The sequence below is a fragment of the Bufo gargarizans genome, chromosome 5, assembly GCF_014858855.1.
Source record: "Bufo gargarizans isolate SCDJY-AF-19 chromosome 5, ASM1485885v1, whole genome shotgun sequence".
Lineage (NCBI taxonomy): Eukaryota > Metazoa > Chordata > Amphibia > Anura > Bufonidae > Bufo > Bufo gargarizans.
Window position 1 is genome coordinate 238,652,224 of NC_058084.1, and position 26,705 is coordinate 238,678,928.

The 26,705-nt window shown below is 42.4% G+C and overlaps 1 protein-coding gene across 1 annotated transcript in view; it reads right to left on the bottom strand.

Moving 5' to 3' along the window:
• NR4A3 (nuclear receptor subfamily 4 group A member 3) overlaps positions 1-26,705 on the bottom strand; it is a 192,604-nt gene that overhangs the window by 74,981 nt on the left and 90,918 nt on the right. The window contains exon 6 of the mRNA XM_044294265.1: positions 17,294-17,496. Coding sequence (XP_044150200.1) covers positions 17,294-17,496 — 203 coding nt within the window. The remainder of the gene's footprint in view (positions 1-17,293; positions 17,497-26,705) is intronic.

Here is a 26,705-nt window from a genome sequence, read left to right on the forward strand (position 1 = left end):
CTGCAGCGCAACTTCGGCCTTCCCGCTCACCGCCTGATATGCGATGTGCCCACATGGTGGAACTCCACCTTGAACATGCTGGCCAGACTGTGCGAGCAGCAGCAGGCGATAGTGGAGTTTCAGCTGCAGCACACACGGCTAAGTCGCTCTGCGGAACAGCACCACTTCACCACCAGTGAGTGGGCCCCCATGCGAGACCCGTGTGCCTTGTTGTGCTGTTTCGAGTACTCCACCAACATGGCCAGTGCCGATGACGCAGTTCTCAGGGTTACTATCCCACTTCTATGCCCCCTTGAAAAAACGCCTCATGCGATGATGGAAGAGGATGTGGCACAGGAGGAGGAGGAAGGGTTTCAGGCTAGTCATTCACAAGTGGCTCTGAGGGTGGGTTCCTGCACCAACATACACCAGGTACACAATTGTCCAGCCAGGGCACAGTTCTGGAGGATGATGAGGAGGTGGAGGAGGAACCGTGTTTACAGCAGGGTGGCACCCAAACCAGCTCATGGGCGTCACTGGTGATTGGGGGGGGGGGGGGGATACAGAGGACACAGACGATACAACTCCCACAGAGGACAGCTTTTCGTTGCCTCTGGGCAGCCTGGCACATGAGCAATTATATGCTGCAGTGTTTCCGCAACGACCGCCGAGTTGGTCATATTCTAACTTGTGCCGATTAACTTGTGCCGATTACTGCTAGATCCCCATTATAAGGACAACGTACCGTCCTTTATTCCGTCACTGGAGCGTGATCGTAAGATGCGCGAGTACAAGCGCACGCTGGTAGACGCTCTGCTGATGGCCTTCCCATCTGACAGTGGAGGATTAGGAGGAGGAGGAGGATTAGCAAATCTCCAGCACCTCAGAAGGCAGGGTTAGCATGGCCAAAATGTGGAAAGGTTTTGTCAGCAAGCCACAACAACCAGCACCACCTGCTGATATGGAACGTCTTAGCAGGAGGCAGCATTTCGGCAACATGGTGGAGCAGTATGCGTGCACAAGCCTACACGTACTGACTGATGGGTCCTGCCCCCTTCAACTTCTGGGTCTCCAAATTGGGCATATGGCCTGAGCTTGCCCTTTATGCCTTGGAGGTGCTGGCCTTCCCTGCAGCCAGTGTATTGTCTGAACATTTATTTAGCACGGCAGGAGGGGGTTATCACAGACAAGCGAAACCGCCTGTCCACAGCCAACGTGGACAAGCTCACATTCATTAAAATGAACCAGTCAGGAATCCCACAGGACTTGTTCGTACCTTGTGCAGAATAGACATGCATACCGGCCTCACCCAGCCATTGTTGTACTCCAGCGCACTCTTTGTTTTATTTTTTTATATTTCCCAGAGTTTTGGGGTCTACCCAAATAAAAAAATTAAAAATTAAAAATTAAATGAAAAACAAAAACCAGTGTTGGCTATCTGCTCCTCCTCCTCCACCGGCCCTTCCACCTACACCGCCACATCCACCGCCTCCTCAACCTCTTACTCCATATGGACCTCCTCCTCCTCCTAGATCAAGATTATTTTTTATTTTTATGTATTTTATGTTATTTGAAGTCATTTCCTTATCCACATTTGTTTGCAGAGCACTTGCCATCTCAACCACATTTTGCTACCTTTTGCAGCCCTCTAGCCCTTTCCATGACTTTTTTAGAGCCGTTTTAGTGCTCCAAAGTTCGGGTCCCCATTGACTTCAATAGGGTTCGGGGTCAAGTTCGGGTCCTGAACTCGGCAAACCCAAACATCCAGATGTCTGCTCAACTCTAGTTACAAGTTTTTCTTTTCACTATAATGACAATTGGCTTTTGGTGTCTTTTTGGCTTCCTTGGGATCAACTTTGCAGGATAACATCTTGAACTAGAATATTCCAAAAGGGGGGATTGCTTAAAAAAAAAAAAAAAAAAGTTTTATTATTAAATATGCACTAAAAAGGGAAAGGGGAAATAGCACACTATATAACAGGGGAAGAGAACAGTAAGAGGGCCACACATTTGATGTGATCCCCACACCACAACACTCTCTGAATTCAACCACTGTAAAGGCAACTAAAAGGTGAACATAAATCCTATTGGATATGATAGGCCATGCCACCATTAGGTAACAACAGTGTGACCCGCAGAACTCCAACACACATCCCCCATACACACAGCCCCAATATACAGCGCCCCGTGCCATTGAACACAGGAGAGGGGCAGGACGAACAAACACGCTGTTGAGAATTCTAAATTAAAAAATGTATATCTTGAACTAGATGGATATGTCTTTTTTCAGCCTTACAAATAGTGTTACTAAGTGCCAGAACACCCGTCCTGAAAAGAGACAACCAGCACTAGAACCTAAACCTTCTCCTGACTAATATAACCCATAGTAAATTTATCATCACACACACACACCACATCTACAGAAATGATGGTACGTAGTAAAGGCTTTTGCTTTGTTCCCACCCAAAAAAAAATTTATTCATTCACACAGACAAAAGACATTTCATCGTTTTTGAGGAAACTGCAATGGGCCAAATATTTGTACTGGTACTAGAGGAACTGGATACACTTGAAAGCCAGCACCCAGCACAGACACAGCCTCACAATACAGGAAATTACAGCACTGCATAATTTACAAAATGATAAAACGATAACTCTCAAACCTTCAGGGAGGCAATATAGATATTTATACACTGGACAGTATAAAAATCTCTGCCTGTCACTACTGTCTGACTTATTTTACTATTGTAAAGTACCCACTAATGCCATTGGTTGCTACAGACTAGACTTAAAAGAAATACTTGAGAAGGTACTGGGTGATGGACTGATAAAGAATGGAGAGGCATCCAATGGCAGCCAAATTTTATGCACTCCTGAAGCTATATAAAGGGCTCAATCCTCTTAAAGGAAGAACAATAGTGTCAGGTATCGGGAGCATAATTCAAAATGAGGGTGTACACAGACATGATTTTGAGACCCTTTGCTGACCTCCTGCTAAAACCACAGGGTCTTTATCTGAGTGATCAAACCTTTTTAGCATTCATAGACAAGGAAGCACTGTACACCTCTATCCATCATGATAGTATGACCCGAAATAAAAATACATTTTCGGGTCAGATTGAATTGTACGAGTTCAAGAACTAAATCATTCTGATTTTATAATCTTATGTCTCTTGTGGATAAAACGGTCACAGTAGTGACAATTCAATCTGACCCGAAAATTTATTTTTATTTTTGTTTAATGTTTTTTTACTACCACCAGCTCAGGGGAGTGGAGCTGGGGAGCCCTTGTGCCCCCATGTATGCCAATATTCAAGAAACAAGCAAAAGACCTGAGATCACTATTCCTCGATAGGGCATATCCAAACAAGATCCTCAGGAGGGCATTTACAGATGCAATATGTGCTCAGAGATCTGGATTTTCTAACTTCCAGGACACCTGACAATATGGAAAAAGGTGCCCGAATGATTGGAACATATACATATACCACAGCTCATTATGAGATCAAGAGAATTTCAGAAAAATATCAAGGGATCCTTTGGGCAGATCCTGATCTGAAAGAAATGGTAAGAGACAGACCTCAGATTACCTTTAGAAGGGGCCCAAATGAGTCACCCTAACTAAAAGCCACTTTACTACAGCACCAAATATAAATAGATGGCTAAGCAGGAGGCATTTGGGCGCCTTTAGATTGCTTTTTTTAATCGCAAGCGATGCAGATCCTCGATCTAAAATCTTTACCAGCAGCACAACCGGGAAACCATACATTGCAAAATGGATGGACTTATCTACGCAGAAAAATATACATGCCCATGTGATTACATGAGTAAAACAAAATGTGAATTTCGGAAACGCGTTTGTGAACATATCAATTATATCCTTAAAGGGGTTGCCTCACTTCAGTAAGTGGCATTTATCATGCATAGAAAGGTATTACAAGACACTTACTAATGTGTTGTTATCATCCATATTGCTTCCTTTGCTGGCTGGATTCATTTTCCCATCACATTATACACTGCTCATTTCAATGGTTACAGACCACCCTGTAATCTATTAGTGGTGGTCGTACTTGCACAATATAGGAAAAAGCACTAGCCTATGTGCGCTCTCATGGGCCCGGCCTCCAGAGAGGCTGACGCTTCTATATATATCTTTAACGCATCATGCACCAGCGAGTATTAGGACTGGCGTCTAAAAAGCTGGTCTTCGTAAATGACCCAATATGTTTGGATAAATTGTGCAACAATGAAAACAATCACACAAAAGTATTGATATACCTACAAAGACTGAGTATGAACTTTCAGACTCACTGTGAATGGTATTGCATAGTTTTTATCGTACTTGCATCTCATGTCTGTGCAAGAATCAATTATCTGCCAAACTTTAAAAATGCTTTTTATCAAGCATTTTTTCAGAGTAATTTACAAAGGCTTTAAAAGCCAGGTTTTTGTTGTAAAAGTCACAAAATTTGGTGCATATGAAATTTAGTACACACATGTGTAACTTTTCCCCTCTGTGCTGCTGTATGATCCATCTAATTTTTGACGAGACATGCGCATGCATACCTTTTTATATCAGACAGTTGACCCCCTACATGCAGTAGAATGGTACAACCCATGTTTCAGTCTGTGTAATGTATCCATGTCCTAACGTAAACATGGCATCAGTCATATGACACTCTTCACATCATATAATCCCTGACATTCAGGAAGCAACAGTGTTAGGCCTAGTTCACACGAACGTTTTTTTTGCGGGTGTACGGGCCGTTTTTTTGTGTTCCTGTATACGGTCCGTATACGGAACCATTCATTTCAATGGTTCCGCAAAAAAAACGGAATGTGTTCCGTATGCCTTCCGTTTCCGTTTTTCCGTTTTTCCGTTCCGTTGAAAGATAGAGCTTGTCCTATATTTGGCCGTAAATCACGGGTCGTGGCTCCATTCAAGTCAATGGATCCGCAAAAAAAACGGAACACATACGGAAATGCATCCGTATGTCTTCCGTTTCCGTTCCGTTTTTTCTGAACCATCTATTGAAAATGTTATGGCCAGCCCAATTTTTCCTATGTAATTACTGTAAACTGTACATGGCATACGGAAAAACGGAACGGAACAACGGAACGGAAACGGAAACACAACGGAACTCAAAAACGGAACAACGGATCCGTGAAAAACGGACCGCAAAAAACTATAAAAGCCATACGTTCGTGTGAACTAGGCCTTACAGGAAATACATGTGCTGGGTAAGCACACAGGACACATTCTTGTAATATATAAGTAGGACAAGGTTTGGAATAATGATTTTTATTGTGGTTACTACAATAACTACATTACTGTGTGTATTTACATGGCTGCCTGTCTCTAGGTGATTTGTAAAAAATGGCCGCCTGTTTCTAGGTGATGTTGTAATGCTGTTAATAAATTTAATGTAAAGAAAAAACACAAACGCAACACACTGACAGATGATGAAATGCTGCTGCACTACTAGTCACCTGTTAAATACCTGGGCAGTTAAATAAAAGCCAGGTCACATGATACTCATGAGGGTCACATTAAGGCTCACATGACTGACACCATGTATAGTGCTATCAAGCTCTTATATGAATGCATTTTACAGGATTAAAATGGGCTGTGTCATTTTATTCTTTCAGGAGAGGTTACTATTATCGATATAATAAAGGATTGTGAGCAAAATTTTAAATAGATTTATATTAGAAAATTGTTCAACATACTATTTGTTAAATAAATAAATGTAATCATTAAAATTGAAACACCCTTAACGTTTCCAGGTAGGAGTGGTCAGTGACAGTTTCCTTGGCATTAAAGAAGGGACCACATTTGTCCTTTTCCAGTCTGTCCTGAAAGTCAATGCAAAAGTCACTGCATTTTGGTTTGTCGTCCAGTTTCAGCTCCTGAAGTGTTTGTAATATTTATGGCATACGATGAAGATGTTTTCATAAGATACAACATTCTGCGGTTTGTGGCAATTGTAGTTCCACACTAGTCAGCCTGGTTGACCTCTAGGACTGTGCTCATTAAATTGCTCAAATCCCATTTACTGTCACTTTCGAACTCTTTGGGTGGCCTGGACTTTTCCCATAACATAAATAGACAGTGGTTTTGATTACTTCAATTCAAAATGCGGGTTTTATGCAGAGCACATTTACCAAAAATGTATTCCTAAAATTTCGCTGTACTGTCACAACAGACCTCATTCTTGCAAATTCCAACATGCAAAAAGCTTTTTCTCACTGCAATGTCACCATCTTAAACTTGCCCCTCTATGTACCGGTTTACACAAAGCGGCAGATTTTTGAATTGTCTAAAAGAAAACTGACTTTGTTGCCCAAGGCAACCAATCACAGCGCAACTATCATTTTTCAGGAGCAGAATTTGTTTAACTACAGGCCTTAGTTTTGTGCCTTGCTTCTACAATTCTTAATTACTTCTACAACTAAATAAACAATAGTAAATTGATTAAACAAATACAGGCATTACATTTCTATACTGTTTTAACTGTATATTTAACTCATTAGTGTCATCTCTTATATATGTAAAAATTAGTTTCTGTCTGTCTGGACGTCTGTCTGTTCTTTATGCGTGACCAAACAACTGGACTGGTCTTAACCAAATTTGGCACACAGGTGTCCAGGAAGGTTTAAGACCGGGTCTCCACTCTCTAGGACGTACCATTCCTGAGATATTCCCCCAAAATGACCTGCATTAGCCAATAGAAACCCCCAACTGCCATGCACATGGTCACATGTCCCTTATCAGCCGATAGAAGCTCGCAGGTTCTTAGTCTCCACATACACACAGTTTTACTCCAGGTTCCATAATAACCCAGCAATTTTTCTTTACTGCTGTAGGTCAGCTTTAGGCTAGGGCTACACGACAACATGCACAGCTCAGCAGACAGTATCACACATGAAAGGATTAGATACATAGCTCAGCAGGCAGTAGCACACAGGATAGGATACTAGATACACAGCTCAGCAGACAGTATTACAGTATACGATTAGATACATAGCTCAGCAGACAGTATCACACAGGATATGATTAGATACCCAGCTCAGCAAGGATTAGATACACAGCTCAGTAGGCAGTACAGGATAGGATTAGATACACAGCTCAGTAGGCAGTACAGGATAGGATTAGATACACAGCTCAGAAGACAGTATCACACATGACAGGATTAGATACACAGCTCAGTAGGCAGCATCACACATGACAGGATTAGATACACAGCTCAGTAGGCAGTATCACACATGGCAGAATTAGATACACAGCTCAGTAGGCAGTATCACACATGATAGTATTAGATCCACAGCTCAGTAGGCAGTACATGATAGTATTAGATACACAGCTCAGTAGGCAGTACAGGATAGGATTAGATACACAGCTCAGAAGACAGTATCACACATGACCGGATTAGATACACAGCTCAGTAGGCAGCATCACACATGACAGGATTAGATACACAGCTCAGTAGGCTGTATCACATAGGATAGGATATTAGATACACAGCTTAGCAGACAGTTTCACAAAGGATAGGATTAGATACACAGCTCAGCAGATAGTATCACACAGGATAGTATTAGATACACAGCTCAGCAGACAGTGGGGCGGGGAGCTGTAGAGGTCACTGTTATGGGGGATACTGTCAACATCTTAACAACTCACAGAAACAAAATGAAATAGATGAAATATACCTGTGTAAAGTCGGGTCCTTCTGCTAGTTTACTACAAAAATGCCAGGATTTTTTTGTTGCATTATATTTGTTCCTAATTTTATATTTATCATATTTTACACTTTATAAGATGCACTTTCACCCCTCCCAAAAGTGTGGGGGAAATGTCTGTGTCTTATAAAGCGAATACTGAGTGTTTCCATTATGAAAGCGCTCATTAGTATGCAGGAGGCGTGGGGAACGATGAGTGCATTACAGCTAGTGCTTACTGTTCCATGATCCTCATCAGGCCTACGCTGCACTGTCCTTACTGCATATAACATCAGGACATAGTGCGCACACTGTGACCTGATGCTGTACGCAGTCAGGTCGAAGTGCGGTGCAGGCCCGGAGAAGACTAGGCAGTGTGACTGCAGGAGAGATCACTGGACCTGCAGAGTAGCAGCAGAGCAGGAGAGGCAAGTTAAAACTTTTTTTTGCTCTGATGGGGTTCTGATCTGAGGTTTGTTTGTGCGTTTCGGCTAGGATGCCTTCTTCTGGGGGATCAAAAGAAGGCATCCTAGCCGAAACACGCATCGGGGTACGTGGCTCTCCTGAGTTTGGACTGTCTTTATCATATGGGTATGTAATGTTACAGTGTGAGGTTCCTCTTTGCTTTGTTTGCTAATGGTTCTGCAGCATGATTCAGCTATGTCTTTTTTAGTGCAGGAATCGATCTCTGATCGTTTCTGATACTTTGATTGCATCTATTTAGATATAGTCACTCAGTTTATTGATTTCTAGGGTGCATATATTTGTATGTGCGTGTCCTTGCATTGCTCCACTTTTGGGGCACTAGTAGCTATTTACATCTGCCCCTGAGGCGACATGCACGTTCATGCATCCTTATGTGACTCTGCTTTTTACTCTTTATAATAGATGATAATATGCACACTTGCACTTTTTTGCTGAGTTTAATGCACTAGTCCCTCTTCCCACGTGGGGTTGAGTCTGTGCGTTATACACATGTATGTCCTAATTCGATGCACTGGCAGTGGAGATACATGCGTATATATCAGCATCAATTGTGGATATTTGTGATATATGTAGAGAACCTCTCTGTATGTGAAACAGGTCTAAAATATATATATATATATATATATATATTACTTTCCCCTTCTACCCTTGTGTATGTCTCCCTAGTTTTGGTCTGTTGCTAAAGGAGTTGTCTCACTTCAGCAAATCACATTTATCATGTAGATAAAGTTAATACAAGGCACTTACTAGTGTTGATTGTCCATATTGCCTCCTTTGCTGGCAGGATAATTTTTTTTGTCGCATTATACACTGCTCATTTCCATGATTACGATCACCCTGCAAACCAGTAATGGTGCCTTTGCTTGCACACTATAGGAAACATTGTTAGACCAGTGTTTCCCAACCAGTGTGCCTCCAGCTGTTGCAAAACTACAACTCCCAGCATGCCCGCACAGCCAAAGGCTGTCAAGGCATACTGGGAGTTGTAGTTTTGCAACAGCTGGAGGCACACTGGTTGGGAAACACTGTGTTAGACTATGCACACTCCCACGGTGCTTTTTCCTATAGTGTGCAAGCACGACCACCATTGCTGGAATGCTGGGTGGCCGTAACCATAGAAACGAGCAGTGTATAATGTGAGGCAAAAATGAATCTAGCATGTCTTAGCTAGAGCGAGCTCAACTTATAAGCCATCCAAAACTAATTTAGTTACCCATCTACCGGCAGCTGCCAAAGCTCTGATTCCTCTGCATCGGCTCAGCCACTCTCCACCATCTCAGGGTGGCGAAAGTCAACCAGCTATGTCACTTTGATGAACTCACTAGCATGATCAACAGAAACTGAAATAGATATCTCAAAATATGGTCTCCCAGGCAGAGATCATGAGATAGGCCAACCTCACAATACAACTCAATTACAACATGTAATCCAACCCCCCTCTTATCTCCCCCCACTTTAAGTTTATACAACATGTTACCATGACTCAGTGTTATAAGTCGCATATTCAGTTACTTATGTGATACTCTTAGGCCTCTTTCACACGGGCGTCTTATTTTTTGCCCGGATAAGAGGCGGGTGCATTGCAGGAAAATGCGCGATTTTCACAGAAGTTCGGGCTTGGGATTGATGTTCTGAAGATTGTATTATTTTCCCTTATAACATGGTTATAAGGGGAAATAATAGCATTCTGAATACATAATGCACAGTAAAACAGCGCTGGAGGGGGTAAAAAAAATAAATTTAACTCGCCTTAGTCCACTTGATCGCGAAGCCCGGCATCTCCTTGTGTCTCCTTTGTTGAATAGGACCTGTGGTGAGCATTAAATACAGGTAAAGGACCTTTGATGACGTCACTCCGGTCATCACATGGTCTTTTACCATGGTGAATCATGTGGATCATGTGGCGTACCATGTGATGACCGGAGTGACGTCAAAGGTCCTATTCAACAAAGGAGAAACAAGGAGATGCCGGGCTTCGCGATCAAGTGGACTAAGGCGAGTTAAATTTATTTTTATTTATTTTTTTACCCCCTCCAGCGCTGTTTTACTGTGCATTCTGTATTCAGAATGCTATTTTCCCTTATAACCATGTTATAAGGGAAAATAATGATTGCGTCTCCATCCCGATAGTCTCCTAGCAACCGTGCGTGAAAATTGCACCGCATCCGCACTTGCTTGCGAATGCTATGTGATTTTCACGCACCCCATTCACATCTATGGGGCCTGCGTCGCGTGAAAAAATAAAAATAAAAAATCGAATATAGAGCATGCTGCGATTTTCACTCAACGCACAAGTGAATGGGTCAGGATTCAATGCGGGTGCAATACGTTCACCGCACGCATCGCACCCGCACAGAAAACTCGCCCGTGTGAAAGGGGCCTTATACTTTAGATCAGCTGTGACTGATCTTATTTTTCTCATGCTTTGATGTATCACTCAAGAGACTATACATTGTGTTTATATGATTTCACTATAAATAAAGAATAAAAAAAAATTAAAATGAATATAGCCAGCAAAGGAGGCAATATGGACAATCACAATACATTAGTAAGTGCCTGGTATTAACTTTCTCTACATTACAAATGCCATTTGCTGAAGTGAGACAACCCCTTTAAGGACAATTTAAGTCAGAAGACAAGTCCTAGAATACTTTAAACCAGTGATGGTGAACCTTTTAGAGACCAAGTACCCAAACTGCAACCCAATTATTTATTGCAAAGTGCCAACATGGCAAGTTAACCTGAATACCACAGTTGAATATAGTATATCTTCCATGGACTTCATCATTTAGCCATTATAGCCTGCCTACATTCAATGCGTTACCTGTGCTGTTCATTGCACGTCCTGTGCTGGTGAATGGCAGGAAAAGTCTAAGGTGTATTGGTACACCTGAGACTTTCCTGAGCATGGGTGCCCACAGGGCAGGTTCTGAGTGCCAACCCTGGCACCCGTGCCATAGGTTTTTCACCACTGCTTTAAACCATTCTTCTAGAGTGGGATAAAGATGAAGTTGCTAAAAAAATATGGCAATGCATTCTTATGCTTGTGATACCAACATGTGTAATAATATATATCTAATATATAAAGCTATAGAGCAGTGATGGCGAACCTATGGCACGGGTGCCAGAGGCGGCACTCAGAGCCCTCTCTGTGGGCACTTGCACCCTGGAAAAGTCTATGGTGTACCAATATGCCTTAGGCCTCCTGCACACGAACCCCGTGGCCGTGCTGTGGGCCGCAATGCAAGAACACTGACCATGGGGCAGCCGCAGTGGATCACGGACCCATTCACTTTAATGGGTCCACGATCTGCAAAAAGATAGGACATGTTCTATCTTTTTTCGGAACGGAAGTACGGGATGAAACCCCATGGAACCTCTCCGTAGGGTTCCGTTCTGTGCTTCCATTCCGCATCTCCGGATTTGGCGGACCCATTAAAGTGAAAGCGTCCGCATCTGTGATGCGGAATGCACGTGGAACGGTGCCCATGTATTGCGGATCCGCAAATGCGGTCCTCAATATGGCAACGGGACACCTACAGTCATGTGCAGGAGGCCTTAGACTTTTCCTGCCATTCATCAGCGCAGGCGTACTATGAACACCACAGGCAGCGCACTGAGTGTAAACAGGCTTTTATAGCGAAAAGTAAATGGAAGATATACTATACTGGACTGTAGTATTCAGGGGAAATTCCCATGTTGGCACTTTGTGATAAATATGTGGGTTTTGGGGTGCAGTTTGGGCACTCGGTCTGTAAAAGGTTTGCCATCACTGCTATAGAGTGTATGTACAGTACAGACCAAAGGTTTGGACACACCTCATTCAAAGACTTTTCTTTATTTTCATGACTATGAAAATTTTAGATTCACACTGAAGGCATCAAAACTATGAATTAACATGTGGAATTATATACATAACAAAAAAGTGTGAAACAACTGAAAATATGTCATATTCTAGGTTCTTCAAAGTAGCCACCTTTTGCTTTGATTTCTGCTTTGCACACTCTTGGCATTTTCTTGATGAGCTTCAAGGAGGTAGTCACCTGAAATGGTCTTCCAACAGTCTTGAAGGCGTTCCCAGAGATGCTTAGCACTTGTTGGCCCTTTTGCATTTACTCTGCAGTCCAGCTCACCCCAAACCATCTCGTTTGGGTTCAGGTCCGGTCACTGGTGGCCAGGTCATCTGGCGCAGCACCCCATCACTCTCCTTCATGGTCAAATAGCCCTTACACAGCCTGGAGGTGTGTGTTTGGGGTCATTGTCCTGTTGAAAAATGATGGTCCAACTAAACGCAAACCGGATGGAATAGCATGCCGCTGCAAGATGCTGTGGTAGCCATGCTGGTTCAGTATGCCTTCAATTTTGAATAAATCCCCAACAGTTTCACCAGCAAAGCACCCCCACACCTCCTCCTCCATGCTTCACGGTGGGAACCAGGCATGTAGAGTCCATCCGTTCACCTTTTCTGCGTCGCACAAAGACACGGTGGTTGGAACCAAAGATCTCAAATTTGGACTCATCAGACCAAAGCACAGATTTCCACTGGTCTAATGTCCATTCCTTGTGTTCTTTAGCCCAAACAAGTCTCTTCTGCTTGTTGCCTGTCCTTAGCAGTGGTTTCCTAGCAGATATTCTACCATGAAGGCCTGATTCACATAGTCTCCTCTTAACAGTTGTTTTAGAGATGTGTCTGCTGCTAGAACTCTGTGTGGCATTGACCTGGTCTCTAATCTGAGCTGCTGTTAACCTGCGATTTCTGAGGCTGGTGACTCGGATGAACTTATCCTCCGCAGCAGAGGTGACTCTTGGTCTTCCTTTCCTGGGGCGTTCCGCATGTGAGCCAGTTTCTTTGTAGCGCTTGATGGTTTTTGTGACTGCACTTGGGGACACTTTCAAAGTTTTCCCAATTTTTCGGACTGACTGGCTTCATTTCTTAAAGTAATGATGGCCACTCGTTTTTCTTAGCTGCTTTTTTTTTTTTTGCCATAATACAAAATTCTAACAGTCTATTCAGTAGGACTATCAGCTGTGTATCCACCTGACTTCTCCACAAGGCAACTGATGGTCCCAACCCCATTTATAAGGCAATAAATCCCACTTATTAAACCTGACAGGGCACACCTGTGAAGTGAAAACCATTTCAGGTGACTACCTCTTGAAGCTCATCAAAAGAATGCCAAGAGTGTGCAACGCAGTAATCAAAGCAAAAGGTGGCTACTTTAAAGAACCTAGAATATGACAGTGTCTATAATTCCACATGTGTTTATTCATAGTTTTGATGCCTTCAGTGTGAATCTACAATTTTCATAGTCATGAAAATAAAGAAAACTCTTTGAATGAGAAGGTGTGTCCAAACGTTTGGTCTGTACTGTATGTATGTCCGCTAAAGGAATCTGCACCGTCGCGTGTCCTGGAACATTTTAGACCAGGTCTCAGCTCTCTGGCACGTACCGTTCCTGAGATATTCCCAAAAAAAACATGACCTTCCAAGTGGTACCTTGGAACCGAACCTGAGTTTGGGAAATGTTTTATTTACAGTACAAATTAATCAATTAAGTTATTACCCGAAGTTTCGAGAGACTTCTCTGAGCAATAACTTCGGCTCATTGGAGCCAATACATTCTAATACTGTACGGAGCTCTGGCTCTGTGAAATATTGGAACAAAGTTTTATGCGAATTGACTTTGAATGTTTAATCCGAAGTCGCTCACCCCTAGTGAAAATCACTGTTAAGATGATGGGGTACTGTGGAGGTCACTAATAAAGGGGCTGGCACTGTGGATGTTATTGTTAAGGGAGGAGGCCACTATTAAAGGGGCAGCAGGTCACTGTTAAGGCAGCGGGGTACTGTGAGTTCACTGTTAAGGGAGCTGGGTACTGTGGCAGTCACTGTTAAAGAGGCAGTTGCTGTGAAGGTATCTGTTAAGGGGGCCAGGAATGGTGGAGGTCACAGTTAAGGGGACTGTAACCTATGGTCAGTGTTACGGGTGGGTGCTGTAGAGGTCACTGTTAAGGGGGTGGACCCCTGTGGAGGTCACTGTGAAGGGGGTGGGGTGCTGTGGAACTCACTGTTAAAGGGGCAGGCTGCTGTGAAGGTCAAAGTCAAGGGGGTGGGCTGCTGCGGAGGACTTTTGTTAACCCCTTCCTGCCCGATTCATGTAAATATACATCAGTAATATAGGAAGGGTGTATGGAGCAGGCTCACAAGCTAAGCCTGCTCCATAGACAGTGGGTGTTCTGTGTAATAAAGTTGACACCCAGCCACAATGACCGGGATATGAGATAACTGCCATCCTGGTCACTTACCATCTCAGATGCTGCAGTCAATAGTGACCATGGCATCCAAGAGATCAGTCAGAGGAAAGGGGACTTACTCCAACCTCTAATCGGCACCCCATCACAAATGTGTGGGGTTCTGAATAGTTGCTATGGCAGCTTGGGGTCTTGTAAAGCTCACAGGCATACCATAATAAGCTGTATATTAAAAAGGACCTGTCACCGCTCCTGACATGCCTGTTTTAATAGCTTCATGCATTTCCCATAACAATTCTGGAGCATCTATTCTCATGGCTCTATGTTGTACCATTCCTTTAATATTTCTACTAGAAGTTATGAATTAATTTCTAGAAATCTGCAGTAAGGGTACAGAGGGGTGGTAACCAGTTGGGGGGGGGCTGCACAGAATATATACAATCAGTGCTGCCATTCTCAAACTGTGCAGGGACACATCCCCAACTTGTTACCACCCCTCTGTACCCTTACTGCAGACTGCTAGCAATTCATGCATAAATTCTAGTAAACAAATACAGGAATAGCACAGCATAGAGCCATAAAAATAGATGCGCCAGAATTGTAATTACATGGGGAATTACTACATGTAGCTATTACAACAGGCCTATCAAGCTCTGCTTAATAGTAAGCATGCAAAAACTCAATAGATTGCAGTTTGTGATTTAAAGAAAATGTCACCAAAAAGTTTTCTGCCAGTTAAAACCAGATAGCAACAAATACCCGTGTTTTCTAATCTGTTTTTATTTTCTGATTACAGACTTATTTATTCTATTTCCTGAAGGGAGTCTTTCATGTGAATTGTCATTTGGGTGTTCATTGATTGCCCAGGAAAAGCACTTTTATTCCTCTGAAAAATGATGCCCAAGTGCCCAGCTGGGTGGGTTTTCCTTTTCAAAGTGCCCAAGCCTGCCATTGTTCCCTGCTGTCTGCTCTTTTTCCAACCTCCTAAGGCTTCCTCCCTTCTCCCCTGATGCAACGACAATGCAGGTGACAAAGCCTTGGGAGATTAGGGGAGGAGCTGACAACGGAGGGCGGGCTTGGGCACTTTGAAAAGAAAGCTGGGCATTTAGGAGCCGTTTTTCATAGGAATAAAAGAGCTTTCCCTGGACATGGAATATTCATCCAGATGATATAAAAGTATAGTTATCATGCATGTACATGCATTTACTACCATAGCTGGTAGTTATATTAGTAAAAATTGACAGACTTCCTTTAACAGCACGTACCCACCCTCACCAGCTCTAACTCCATTTTATTCTTTATTTCTACTTCTCACTTCTAGCACACAGTGAACGTTGTAATAACAAAACCAAATACAATGGGGGTTTTCAAACTTAACCTTTGTTCCCTAATTTTAGTACAAGATATGGTAAACTAAAGAGTGCCAATAAAAATGCCACTTTTCTTGCAAAGAACAATCCCTCACATGGGAACAGAAAAGCTACAAAGTTATGGCTCTTGGAAGGCAGGGAAGAAGTAAGGGAAATTAAAGTTAGCCTGGTCCTGAAGGGGATAAATAGCTATTGAGTGTACTTTTGGAGGATTTTATTACTGTACAGAAATGAAAAAGGCAGTGACCCACCTCAGCCAGTGAATGGCTGGGCGGCATTCCTTGCCATTTCCTGCTATGTCAGCATAAAGTGGAGTGCTGCGGGGACCTGGCCAGCATCAGCAGTGGCAGAGGATTGCTGAGGTGAGTATAGGCTAGCTTTTTTTTTTTTCAACCATTTCATGACCATCCAAGATTTTTTTCCACAGGAATATCCCTCTAAAACCCAAATCAAAAAACATAAGTGAATTAAATAATTCATTAGATAAGCAGAAGGTAAACTACTATTGATTAAAACAAGAAATGATGAATGATGTGCGTACAGTTACATGGTATTGTGTTTTATGGCATTTTACTTGACACATTGGGTAGTGATAAATTATTTTATATGTAGGATTCTATCCTACTGTTCTTCTTTGGCCTAAATTTTGTCAATGCTTAAACATTCTTATTGTTTTCTCAGCGCAACCTGCCCTATCTTATCAAAGGTTTCATGCTGGAAACAGTACTGAGACCACAGCAGGTAGATAAACACCTATTAGCCCCATTGAATTAGGTTAATCAGCGCACAAATCCATGGCAGAAACCAGTCGAAGAGTCTGCTTTCCGCAATGGATTCCAGAGGCAAAATACTCATTGGTGTTTTGGGGTATTTTGCCCGCGTGAACATACCCTTATGGTTTCATTACAATATTATTTGTGTTATGCTTTTATCCAGTGCTTTACCACATTGTGTAGCATTAAGAAGATATCTACTTTTTATATTATAGATCTCTACCAATTTGAGCACCTGAAAGTTATTTTGACCAATTGAAACCTTGCTATTAACACATTAGTATAAGGCTGCCTATACACAATACAGTATTATGGCAGCAGAATCCGCAGATTCGGGAGGCACATCATCGAGGTTGCTGGACCACATTTTGTAGTATGTACAGGCATGGCTCAGCAATTACTGGGATCTTTATGTGGATCCTACTGCTGAACAGCATAGTGTTCGGGCATCCTAAGGGTATACAGCCACAATCCGTGGTTGTGACGTGGCTGAGTACTGTGCAGCCACACAAGCTGCAGTGGGATCAGATTAATCAAAACCAAACTGTTAATGAAACAATTTGGTTCTAATTAGTTGATCCCTCTGCAACTTGTATAGCTATGCAGTACTCCGCCTCAAGGTGCCCGCATCCCAACCACAGCACTTACGCAACATGTGGCTGTACTCTAACACTATCCTTCATTCTAGAGTATTAAACAATGAAGACAGATTACCTTATTGAGAGTCTCAGTAGAAAAAGTTCCAGAAATGTTGTTTCAATCAATAATATCTGGTCATCTTTTACAAGATCTGAAAATCCAGGTAACTTTTGCGCCCATTTTTTTGAAATTTCAATGGAGGCAGTAAGAAGACTATAGAATTGCTGAATGTGCTCTGTATCTGTGCTTGCAGTAGCTTGGTCACTATCAGCAGAGTACTATGTGCAAAAATATAAATACAAAAGTTAGTGATTTGCACAATGTATAACTCATTTACTACAGCAAGGTCAAATAATAGTAAAAAAAAAAAAAAAAGGTACTGAACTTTATTGGAGTATGTAATAAAAATAAATACGACAAAATATGGTCTAAAATAATATGGATGCGAGAGAGGGTCTAGCCACTGAAATGAGTGGAACTTAGGTAGAAAAACAGCAATGGTGATGCTATCATTTTACCAAAGGCCTAAAGGAACAGGGCCCAGAATCAACAAAAGAAAAACAGTATTTTAATTAGGTGACCCACAATTATGTGTTTAGGCAAACAGCTTGATAGGGATGTCGCTGGTGACAATTCCCTTTAAAAGGAATGTCACCAACGTTTCTTTCTGCCAGTTAAAACTAGATAGCAACACATATCCTGTTGCTTTACAGCAGTCACATGCGCCATAGACACAATGGACAGGAGCTGACTCACTGACTCTATAGGAGAGTTTTCCAGGCATGCTCAGTGACCTGTGTAGGGGTCAGGAGGGAGTAGATAAGCTTTGACAATCACCTATTGTGAATGATGGATCATGTTTTTATATATATATATATATATATATATATATATATTTTTTTTTTTATGTCATTCTGATCATGTCTAATTATAAGCAGTTACCTGCAGTAAAGTGATCTGTACAGACAAAGCATAGCCTATTAGTAGGCTAGTGGCCAGTGTGAAAAATTTAGAATTTTATGGTTTGTTTAAATATAGATATTCACATGGTAAATTACAAAAACATCACTAAAAATATGTTTAACATAAAAACGTGATTTAAACAATAGGCAATTTAATTTTCTGATGACACATTGGTTTATTTTTGTTTTACAGGATGTACTGACCAATTTTTTTTTTTTGCAGTATACATTAGGAGGTGTGGCTGCCTCCATCTTGGTTTTGTGCTCCTATCGAACCCATCTTTCCCACAAGCTGTTTTTAATTAGTGCACTATATAGTTAGAATCTACTTTTTCTGAATTCATTTGAGGCCAGTTGGCACAAAGAGAGGACCTATTATAAAGTAAGGTCCCATCTGGAAGAAGTCAACTTGCCATGGTAGATGGGCCCAAATGATTTTGATCAAAATATGCTAGCTCATATTAATTTATAATCAAAATATATTACCTCATATTAATTAATATACTGAATATAGCATTAGCTCATATAGTCAATGTTTGCACAGTGCTGTTGCATTGTGTTTGGTTTTGTATTTCCAGCCACAGCGACATGCATGTAATGGGAAGTGGTTGTGGACCCCCTGTACAAATTAACCGGTCTGTCTTTGGGCCAAGGGTACTTTCACACTTGCGTTGTTTGATTCTGGCAGGCAGTTCCGTTGCCTGAACTGCCTGATCAGGCAAACTGTATGCAAACACATGTCTAAAAAATGCCTGATCAGTCTGAAAAATGCATTGCAATACCGGATCCGTTTTTTCCGGTGTCATCAGGCAAAACGGATCAGGTATTTATTTTCTCATTTTTAAATGGTCTGCGCGTACGCAGACCTGAAGGACGGATCCGGCATTTTGAATGCCGGATCCGGCACCAATACATTCCTATGCATTCAGGCAAGTCTTCAGGGTTTTTTTTCGCCGGAGATAAAACCGTAGCATGCTACAGTTTTCTCTTTTGCCTGATCAGTCAAAAAGACTGAACTGAAGACATCCTGATGCATTCTGAACGGATTACTCTCCATTCAGAATGCATGGGGATATGCCTGATCAGTTCTTTTCCGGTATAGAGCCCCTGGGACGGAACTCTATGCTGGAAGAGAAAAATGCTAATGTAAAAGTACCCTAACACTAAAGGTGTTTTCCTAGAAGTCTCCTGGTTTTTACCCTTTAAATGCTATAGAGGGATCTGGTCTTCACTGTAGGAGAGCGACCAGGTTAATACCTCTTGAGATAGTTCCGATATAGTTGGCAGATGACCCATGGAGATCAGAGACACTGGTGCAAAACACCAAGGGGTCAGGCAATAGTTGTAGAAAGGAGGCAGGTGGAGGCCAGGGCAGGCTGCATACAAACGTATCCAAGAAACAAGACAGATCAGAGAAGGCAGCTAGGGGTCATTACAAGAAACAGGCAAAAGTCAGGACAGGCAGAAGTTCGGTGCATGGGCAGACAGAATCACGCACCTTTGTTAGTAAACTAGAAACTAAGAGCCTAAGCTCAGGCACCCTTCCACTGGGAAAGGTGCCTACTTTACCAAGGGATGACCTGCCATAGGCTGGGGAAGAATAAGAACGAGGGCACACTACCATATACTGACAAGCAAAAGGGTAACAATGTTTTGAACTTTTGACTTTCAAGCACCACATCTCACCATCCACTACAGCTTCAAACGTGAGACCACCATTGTGGCAAAAATAACCTCGCCACTGGGTTTTGGAGGGGCCTGTTTGCCAGCCTCTTGCCTCAGGATTATGGCCCATATACTAACTTTGAAGGAGAAGACAAACCGCACAGCCTAAATTTGTGGAACTGTTTTGGGCAGGAAAGCCATGCTTGCGGTCGGCCAAATGTGACTTCCATAAATTATGGGCATATGTGGGGTTTTGAGGCGTTTTCTGTGCTTTGGAAAAAATGTGTTTTCTGCCTCTGAGTGATTAAGTTAGCCCATTATGTTTGGTAATTGTATTACAGGCAGAGCCTATTGTGTTTTGGCAATAGTATTTTGTTGATTGCGTCAAAGACAATGCCCATTATATTTTGTTGATTGCGTTACAGACAGAGGGAAGGGAGTTTGGGTACAATTGCTGGGAAGGTTTCAATACTGTAAATGCATGTGATTGGCTAATATATAAACTGTCACAGTCTTCTACAAGGTCCCCAGGGGGAGTGTCCCTTGCTAGGAGACCTGCATAAAAGGCTGAAAAATAACCCATTAAAGAGTTCCTGTTTTACATTCAACATAGATCCTTTTCTCATGTGTGTGGGGATTGCTATATGTTGTATACTCCCCTGGCTATAACTCCTAGCTCTTGTAAGAGCTGTTCCTGGTTCCTATGGTGGTTACGGTGTCGAGCGGAGTGTTTGGCGCCCTCGGGAAGCACTAGGAGCATCCATCCACGGAAGTACCCAGTCGGGGTGCCAGGAGATCCGTTACAACCATCATTTTATAGACAATCATCTTGGCTATCTCATACATAAATTGCACTTGCAACTATTTACTATATTATTAGTTAAGCAGATTCTTGTCATGTAACTGCATTGTTACTGTTTTGCTCCTAAAATTCTAAATTTTTATTATTTTGTTAGTATTTTGCAAATCCACCTTTGGCTTTCAACACTGCCTGAATCCTTCTGGGCATGCTCTCCTTCAGATTCAAGCATGCCTCAACCAATATCTTTCCCCAGGTCTCTTCTACACGTTCCTAATGTTGGTGCATACTGGTCGACTCACTTCTGTACGAATACAACTTTTTCTTCAATTCTACCCACAAGTGTTCGATTGGGTTGAGGTCTGGGGACTGTGGGGGGCCAATCCAGCAGCTCTACTTAATTGTCATTGAACCATTTCTTTGCCAATCTCGTATGCTTTGGGTCATTGTCCTGCTGAAACACTATGCCATCCTTTTCATACCAATAATACTTGAATGTACGAAGCAGCTCATCTTGCAGGATACTCACATATAGCTCAGCTTTGAGACCACCGTCAATCCTGGTCAAGTATCCAAAGACTTTGGCTGTGAAACAACCCCAGATCATAAGGCTTCCTCCACCAAACTTGACAGTTCCTTCAATTTCTCAATCTGTTAGCCCCCTTTTCTCTTGTTTCTTCCAGACCCATTTTCACCCATAAGAGCCTAGCCTAGTGACTTTCGTCTCATCGTTCCAAATCACCTGTTTCCAGTCTTCTAATGTCCACTGTTCGTACTTTTTTGCAAACTGGAGCCCACACCTCTTATGACAATATTGAAGTCAAGCCTTCAACTTTTTTCCAGCCAACATTCCAGACTGCGTGTTGCACAGTGCTTGCATGGACGTCTGTGATCTCACTAGTACGAACCATACGAGCCACCTCCACTGCCGTGTTTGTCGCACCAGAACTGATACAACTTGTGATGAGCCGACTTGTTAACTCCGATATTTTGCCTGGACATCCACTTCTTGGAATAGCTGGATGGACTTCATTTTGTATTCTTCCAACTGTCATGGCACTCACATGATGCAGTTTGGCAATTTTCTTGGCCGAGCTACCGCTATCGATGAGCTTGATGATGCAGTTTCTCTTTTCTTGGGAAATCTTCTTCATGGCTGCTCCTCGAACCAGTGACCTTTCGCTTGGGAATCAACCTAATAGCACACTGAGCTACTAGGGAATGTAAGAAGAAAAAGATTGTTCCATTACTAGGAGCAAAACAGTAACAATGCAGTTATATGACAAGAATCTGCATAACTAATCATATTCTAAATGGTTGCAAATCCAATTTATGTATGAGATAGCCAAGATGATTGTCTATAAAATGTTTTACATTCAAAGCTGTAGTGGATGGTGAGGTATGGAGCCGCCTGAAAGTCAAAAGTTCAAAACATTGTTACTCTTTTGCTAGTCATTGTTAGCCTGGAGGCCTTAGAGGACACATGCCACAGCCTGCAGAAAACACTTTATGCGCCAAAGGCTGGGGGCACCGCTGGCTGAACGGCAACAGACCTCCAGCAGATTAGAAGGATTACCCGAGTGAGTAGTTTTAACACCCATTAAAGCAAGGTCGAGACAGGAAACCATAGCCACAACGTACCTGCGTAAGTATTTCATTTTAGGCTACTTTCACACTTGCGTTCGGAGCGGATCCGTCTGGTATCTGCACAGACGGATCAGCTCCTATAATGCAAACAATGGTATCCGTTCAGAACGTCTGCATTATATTTCTTTAAAAAAATCTAAGTCTAATTGTTAGTCAAACGGATCCGTCCTGACTTTGCATTGAAAGTCAATGGGGGGCGGATCCGTTTGAAATTGCTCCATATTGTGTCAACGTTTGGGTGTCCGCCCGCTGAGCGGAACGGAGGCGAAACTGAGCCATACTGATGCATTCTGAGCGGATCCTTATCCACTCAGAATGCATTGGGGCTGTACGGATCTGTTCGGGGCCGCTTGTGAGCGCCTTCAAACGGAACTCACAAGCGGAACACCGAACGCAAGTGTGAAAGTAGCCTTACAGGATATGCTGACTAACTTTGTGCTTTGGTATATTATGCTGTGTAATTGGAGGTACTCTTAATTACTTATGCAGAAATTAACTCCAGAATGTATGAAACAAAGCTGCCACTGTCAGTGATTACAAGATAATATATTAATGCAAAAATAAAAAATGTAATGATAATACAGTAAAAAAAAAATAAAAAAAAATCTACTTATTAATATTTAAAGTGTTGTTTTACCTTTTTAGTGTATAGGAACAGTCCTGTTTAGTGTTTATGTAACGTACCATACTTTATTAGGAAATTTGTACTGTGAGTAAAGTTTCCCCTTAGTGACCTACCTTAGTGTTCCTTAGGCTACTTTCACACTGGCGTTTCTGGGTCCGCTTGTGAGATCCTTTTTCAGGGCTCTCACAAGCGGCCCAAAACGGATCCGTTTAGCCCCAATTTATTTACGCTTGCAGCGTTTTGGTGACTATGCGGAGCCAAACAGATCTGTCTAGACTTACAATGTAAGTCAATGGGGACAGATCCGTTTTTCACTGACACAATATGGTACAATTGAAAACGGATCAGTCCTCCATTGACTTTCAATGCAAGTCAAGACGGATCCGTTTTTTTATGAATAATGCAAACGTATCCGTTATTAACGGATACAAGCGTTTGCATTATTGGTGCGGATCCATCTGTGCAGATACAAGACGAATCCGCACAAAACGAGAGTGTGAAGGTAGCCTTAGAAGAATACATCTTCAATGTTCTATTGAACGCTGAAGACATAACTATATGCAGTTCAGCTACCCTCTACTCTCCCTGTCGCGGATCCTGCCTCCCTACATACAAGATATGATGCTAAAAACAAATTTACCAAGATCACTGATCTCTGCAGCACCATTCTGCTCTATCTGTCCAGCAGTTACTAACTAGCCAGGGATGCACTATACAGATAGACATGAGCAGGGCTGCACTGATCAGACCTGACAGTAAGGCCCCTTTCACACAAGCAAGTTTTCTGCATGGGCGCAATGCGTGACGTAAACACACAGCACACCTGAATCCCCGTTGTATTACTTACAACAAGCACTTGGTAGGAGGAAGGAGGCAGGCTGGGAGGACGGGCGCTGGCAGTGTGAGTCACTACGTCATGCGCCCACACCGCCTGCTTCATTCATAAAGTGGGTGGCGCAGGCGCGTGACGTAGTGACTCACACTGCCAGAGCCCGTCCTCCCGGCATGCCTCCTCCGTCCTCTCTGCTACCGAGCGCTTGTTGTAAGTAATACAGGCGCTGATTACCCTGAATTTGTATATATTAACAATGCCTACAATTATAGATAAGATTACGGTATATACAGTGAGCGGGGCTCGTGTAGTAGAATACAGTCACTGCACGGGCCCCACTGTCAAAACCAGATGCCGGCCCCCAGCCCCCTCCTCCCTCTCAGCTGATACACCCGCCACGCGGCATGGCGTATCATTGACAGTTCGGCAAAATGCAGCATTCACCCCAGGGCGAAAAATACGGTATGCCGAGAATTAGCCAGAGAAAAACCACTATAAAAAAAATAATAATTTGGAGAGTAATAGGAGGATCAGGTAAACTGATTGCACACAGTAGCATCTGATTATTCAGTCCGTTTACCCTTTAATGAGCACCCACTGTTTTTTGACAGTGGGCGGTGCAGGTCCTCAGGTGAGAGGAATGTTAAAGGCTGCCAAAGCCCCCCAGCCCTAAGAACTGGCTGTTAGTAAGCTCTACCTCCCGGATGTTAACCCTTTGCCGCGGTCCATATTATGGCATAATCCAGGGGTTTTTAGGAGGAGACTGGAGGAACGATCTATAAAGTAAGCCTTCTGTTAGGATACATTAGCCCTAACATATGCATTGAGCATAATGTATTAGCATACACATTAAGTGTGAAATAAGGTCATAAAATATGAATCCCAAATTGCACCCAATTGTAATAAGAAAAATTGCATCCACCCAAATATCGCCATTGTCGTGCATACATTACTTTAAAAAAAAAAAAAAAAAACACACATATTAGGTATCCTCATGACTGTAATGATCTGAAGAATTTAATTATCAGGTTATTTTGTGTGAAACAGCAAAAAATAAATGTAAAAAAAAAAAAAAAAAAAACTCAAGAAAAATTGCTTTTTTCTATATTAATGCAGTAAAAAATTAATAAAAAAAAATCATTTAAATCACACTCAATTTATATGTTGCCCCAAACAACGCAAATAAAGATAATAACATTTCTTCTGCATAAAACGAGGCTTCATACAGTTAAGTCACAGATCAGTTCAGTGCTGGAGTTGATCGTATCCAGCAACGGGGATCCTCCAAACACTGTCCGACATAAATGCCTGCGTTCGCCTGGACAAAAAAAAAAAAAAAAAAAAAACCCATGTGGGCAGTACTTTGTTCACCCGAAAGCCGTCATTATGCAAAGCGGATGGATCCCCATCGGATCACATTATGGGGCTGGTCAATGGGGTTCTGGTGGTGCATGGTTATGCCGGATATAGTAAATTCTGTCTGTCTGTTCCTCTACTGGGACAGGCTGATTGAGTTCATAACCCATATGTGAACTTGCATAGGTTTTTGAAACAGATTCAGTTTCTCAGATAAAAAAACAACCGTGATTGCCTGGAACAAAAAACCTGGTTTGAACACTTACTAGTGTTTCTCCTCTCGCTTTTAAGTAAACCTGAACCTATTTCATGTGGACAATTTTAATTCTGTTCACTTTTAGTATTTATTTCTAGGTACTAATTCCTTAAAAAAGCAATATAATAGCTTTTAGATTGCATGTATTACAATATCCCCCCCCCCCCATTCATTCATGACGAGACACATACATTTTTTTTTTTGTACGTGCAGTTTGAAAACTGTAACTGTTGAAATGCCATAAAAATTAAACTCTTAGAACAATGGCGCAGATGTGCTTTTTTTCAAATCTACCCCATTAATAATTTTTCTTAGTACATCATATGAAATTGCAAATGGTGCCATTAGAAAGTACAACTTTTTCTACAAATATGGCTATGTGAATGGACAACTAAAACGTTATGGCTTTTGAAAGGCAGACAGTAAAAAAAAAAAAAAAAACACATTCAAAACTAGAAACTGACTGTGTTGAAAAGGGGTTACATTTTTTTTTTTTGCCGTGTTTGGCTTTGTGAATGGGGTGTATGCACATTATATAGCAAAATGCAGAATGTCATTCACTAGCAAATCCATCAGACTGGCTTTCTGGTGGCTTGTACTCCAGACCCTTTTTCCTCTTATCCCCTTCTTCACCCAGGCTGCCCCCCTGAGTGGAGCATCAGAGCATGAAATGCATTGTGCAGGGCAAGGGCTGATTTGTTTATATTATTACACTGCTAGGCAGAGCTAGCAGTGTAACCGGTGACATCATCGGCACTAATGGGCAGATTTTAGCGCTGCCCTAGGCTGTTTTACAGGCTACGGTACAGCTAACACCCACCCTTTAGTGCCTGTGACGTCACCAGGTTTACTGCTAGGCATACGCCTCTGCCTAACATTCCAATACAGAGGCCCGGTACGTCACCGGATCTGGTAAAACAAAATCCCTTGCCCTACGCGATTCAGGGCAGGGAATGGGTGAGCATTGGAGCATAAAATGATCCGATGCGCCACTCAAAGGGGCTGCCTGAGTAAAAAAGAGGTTATGTCCAGGTTCAGCTCTGAACCCAGACAACCCCTTTAAATGAGCTTCTAAGCTTACCAGCTTACACCTTGTTTACATCTCCATCAAGCAGATCTTGCCGGATTCTCTAGTTCGCCGCATGACCCCTATTGACTATGATGAGGTCCAGCAGTGATTCGGCTGCTTTCCAGCATAAGTGCATGCAACAGTTTTTTGGGCCGGCCAACAGCTGTCATTTGTGCTGCATCAGGCTGCCAGATCTGCTTGACGAAGATGTAAAACTGATCATGAGAACGGGGGCCTTGTTCCCCTGAAATGAATAAAGCTGCTGAACACACACAT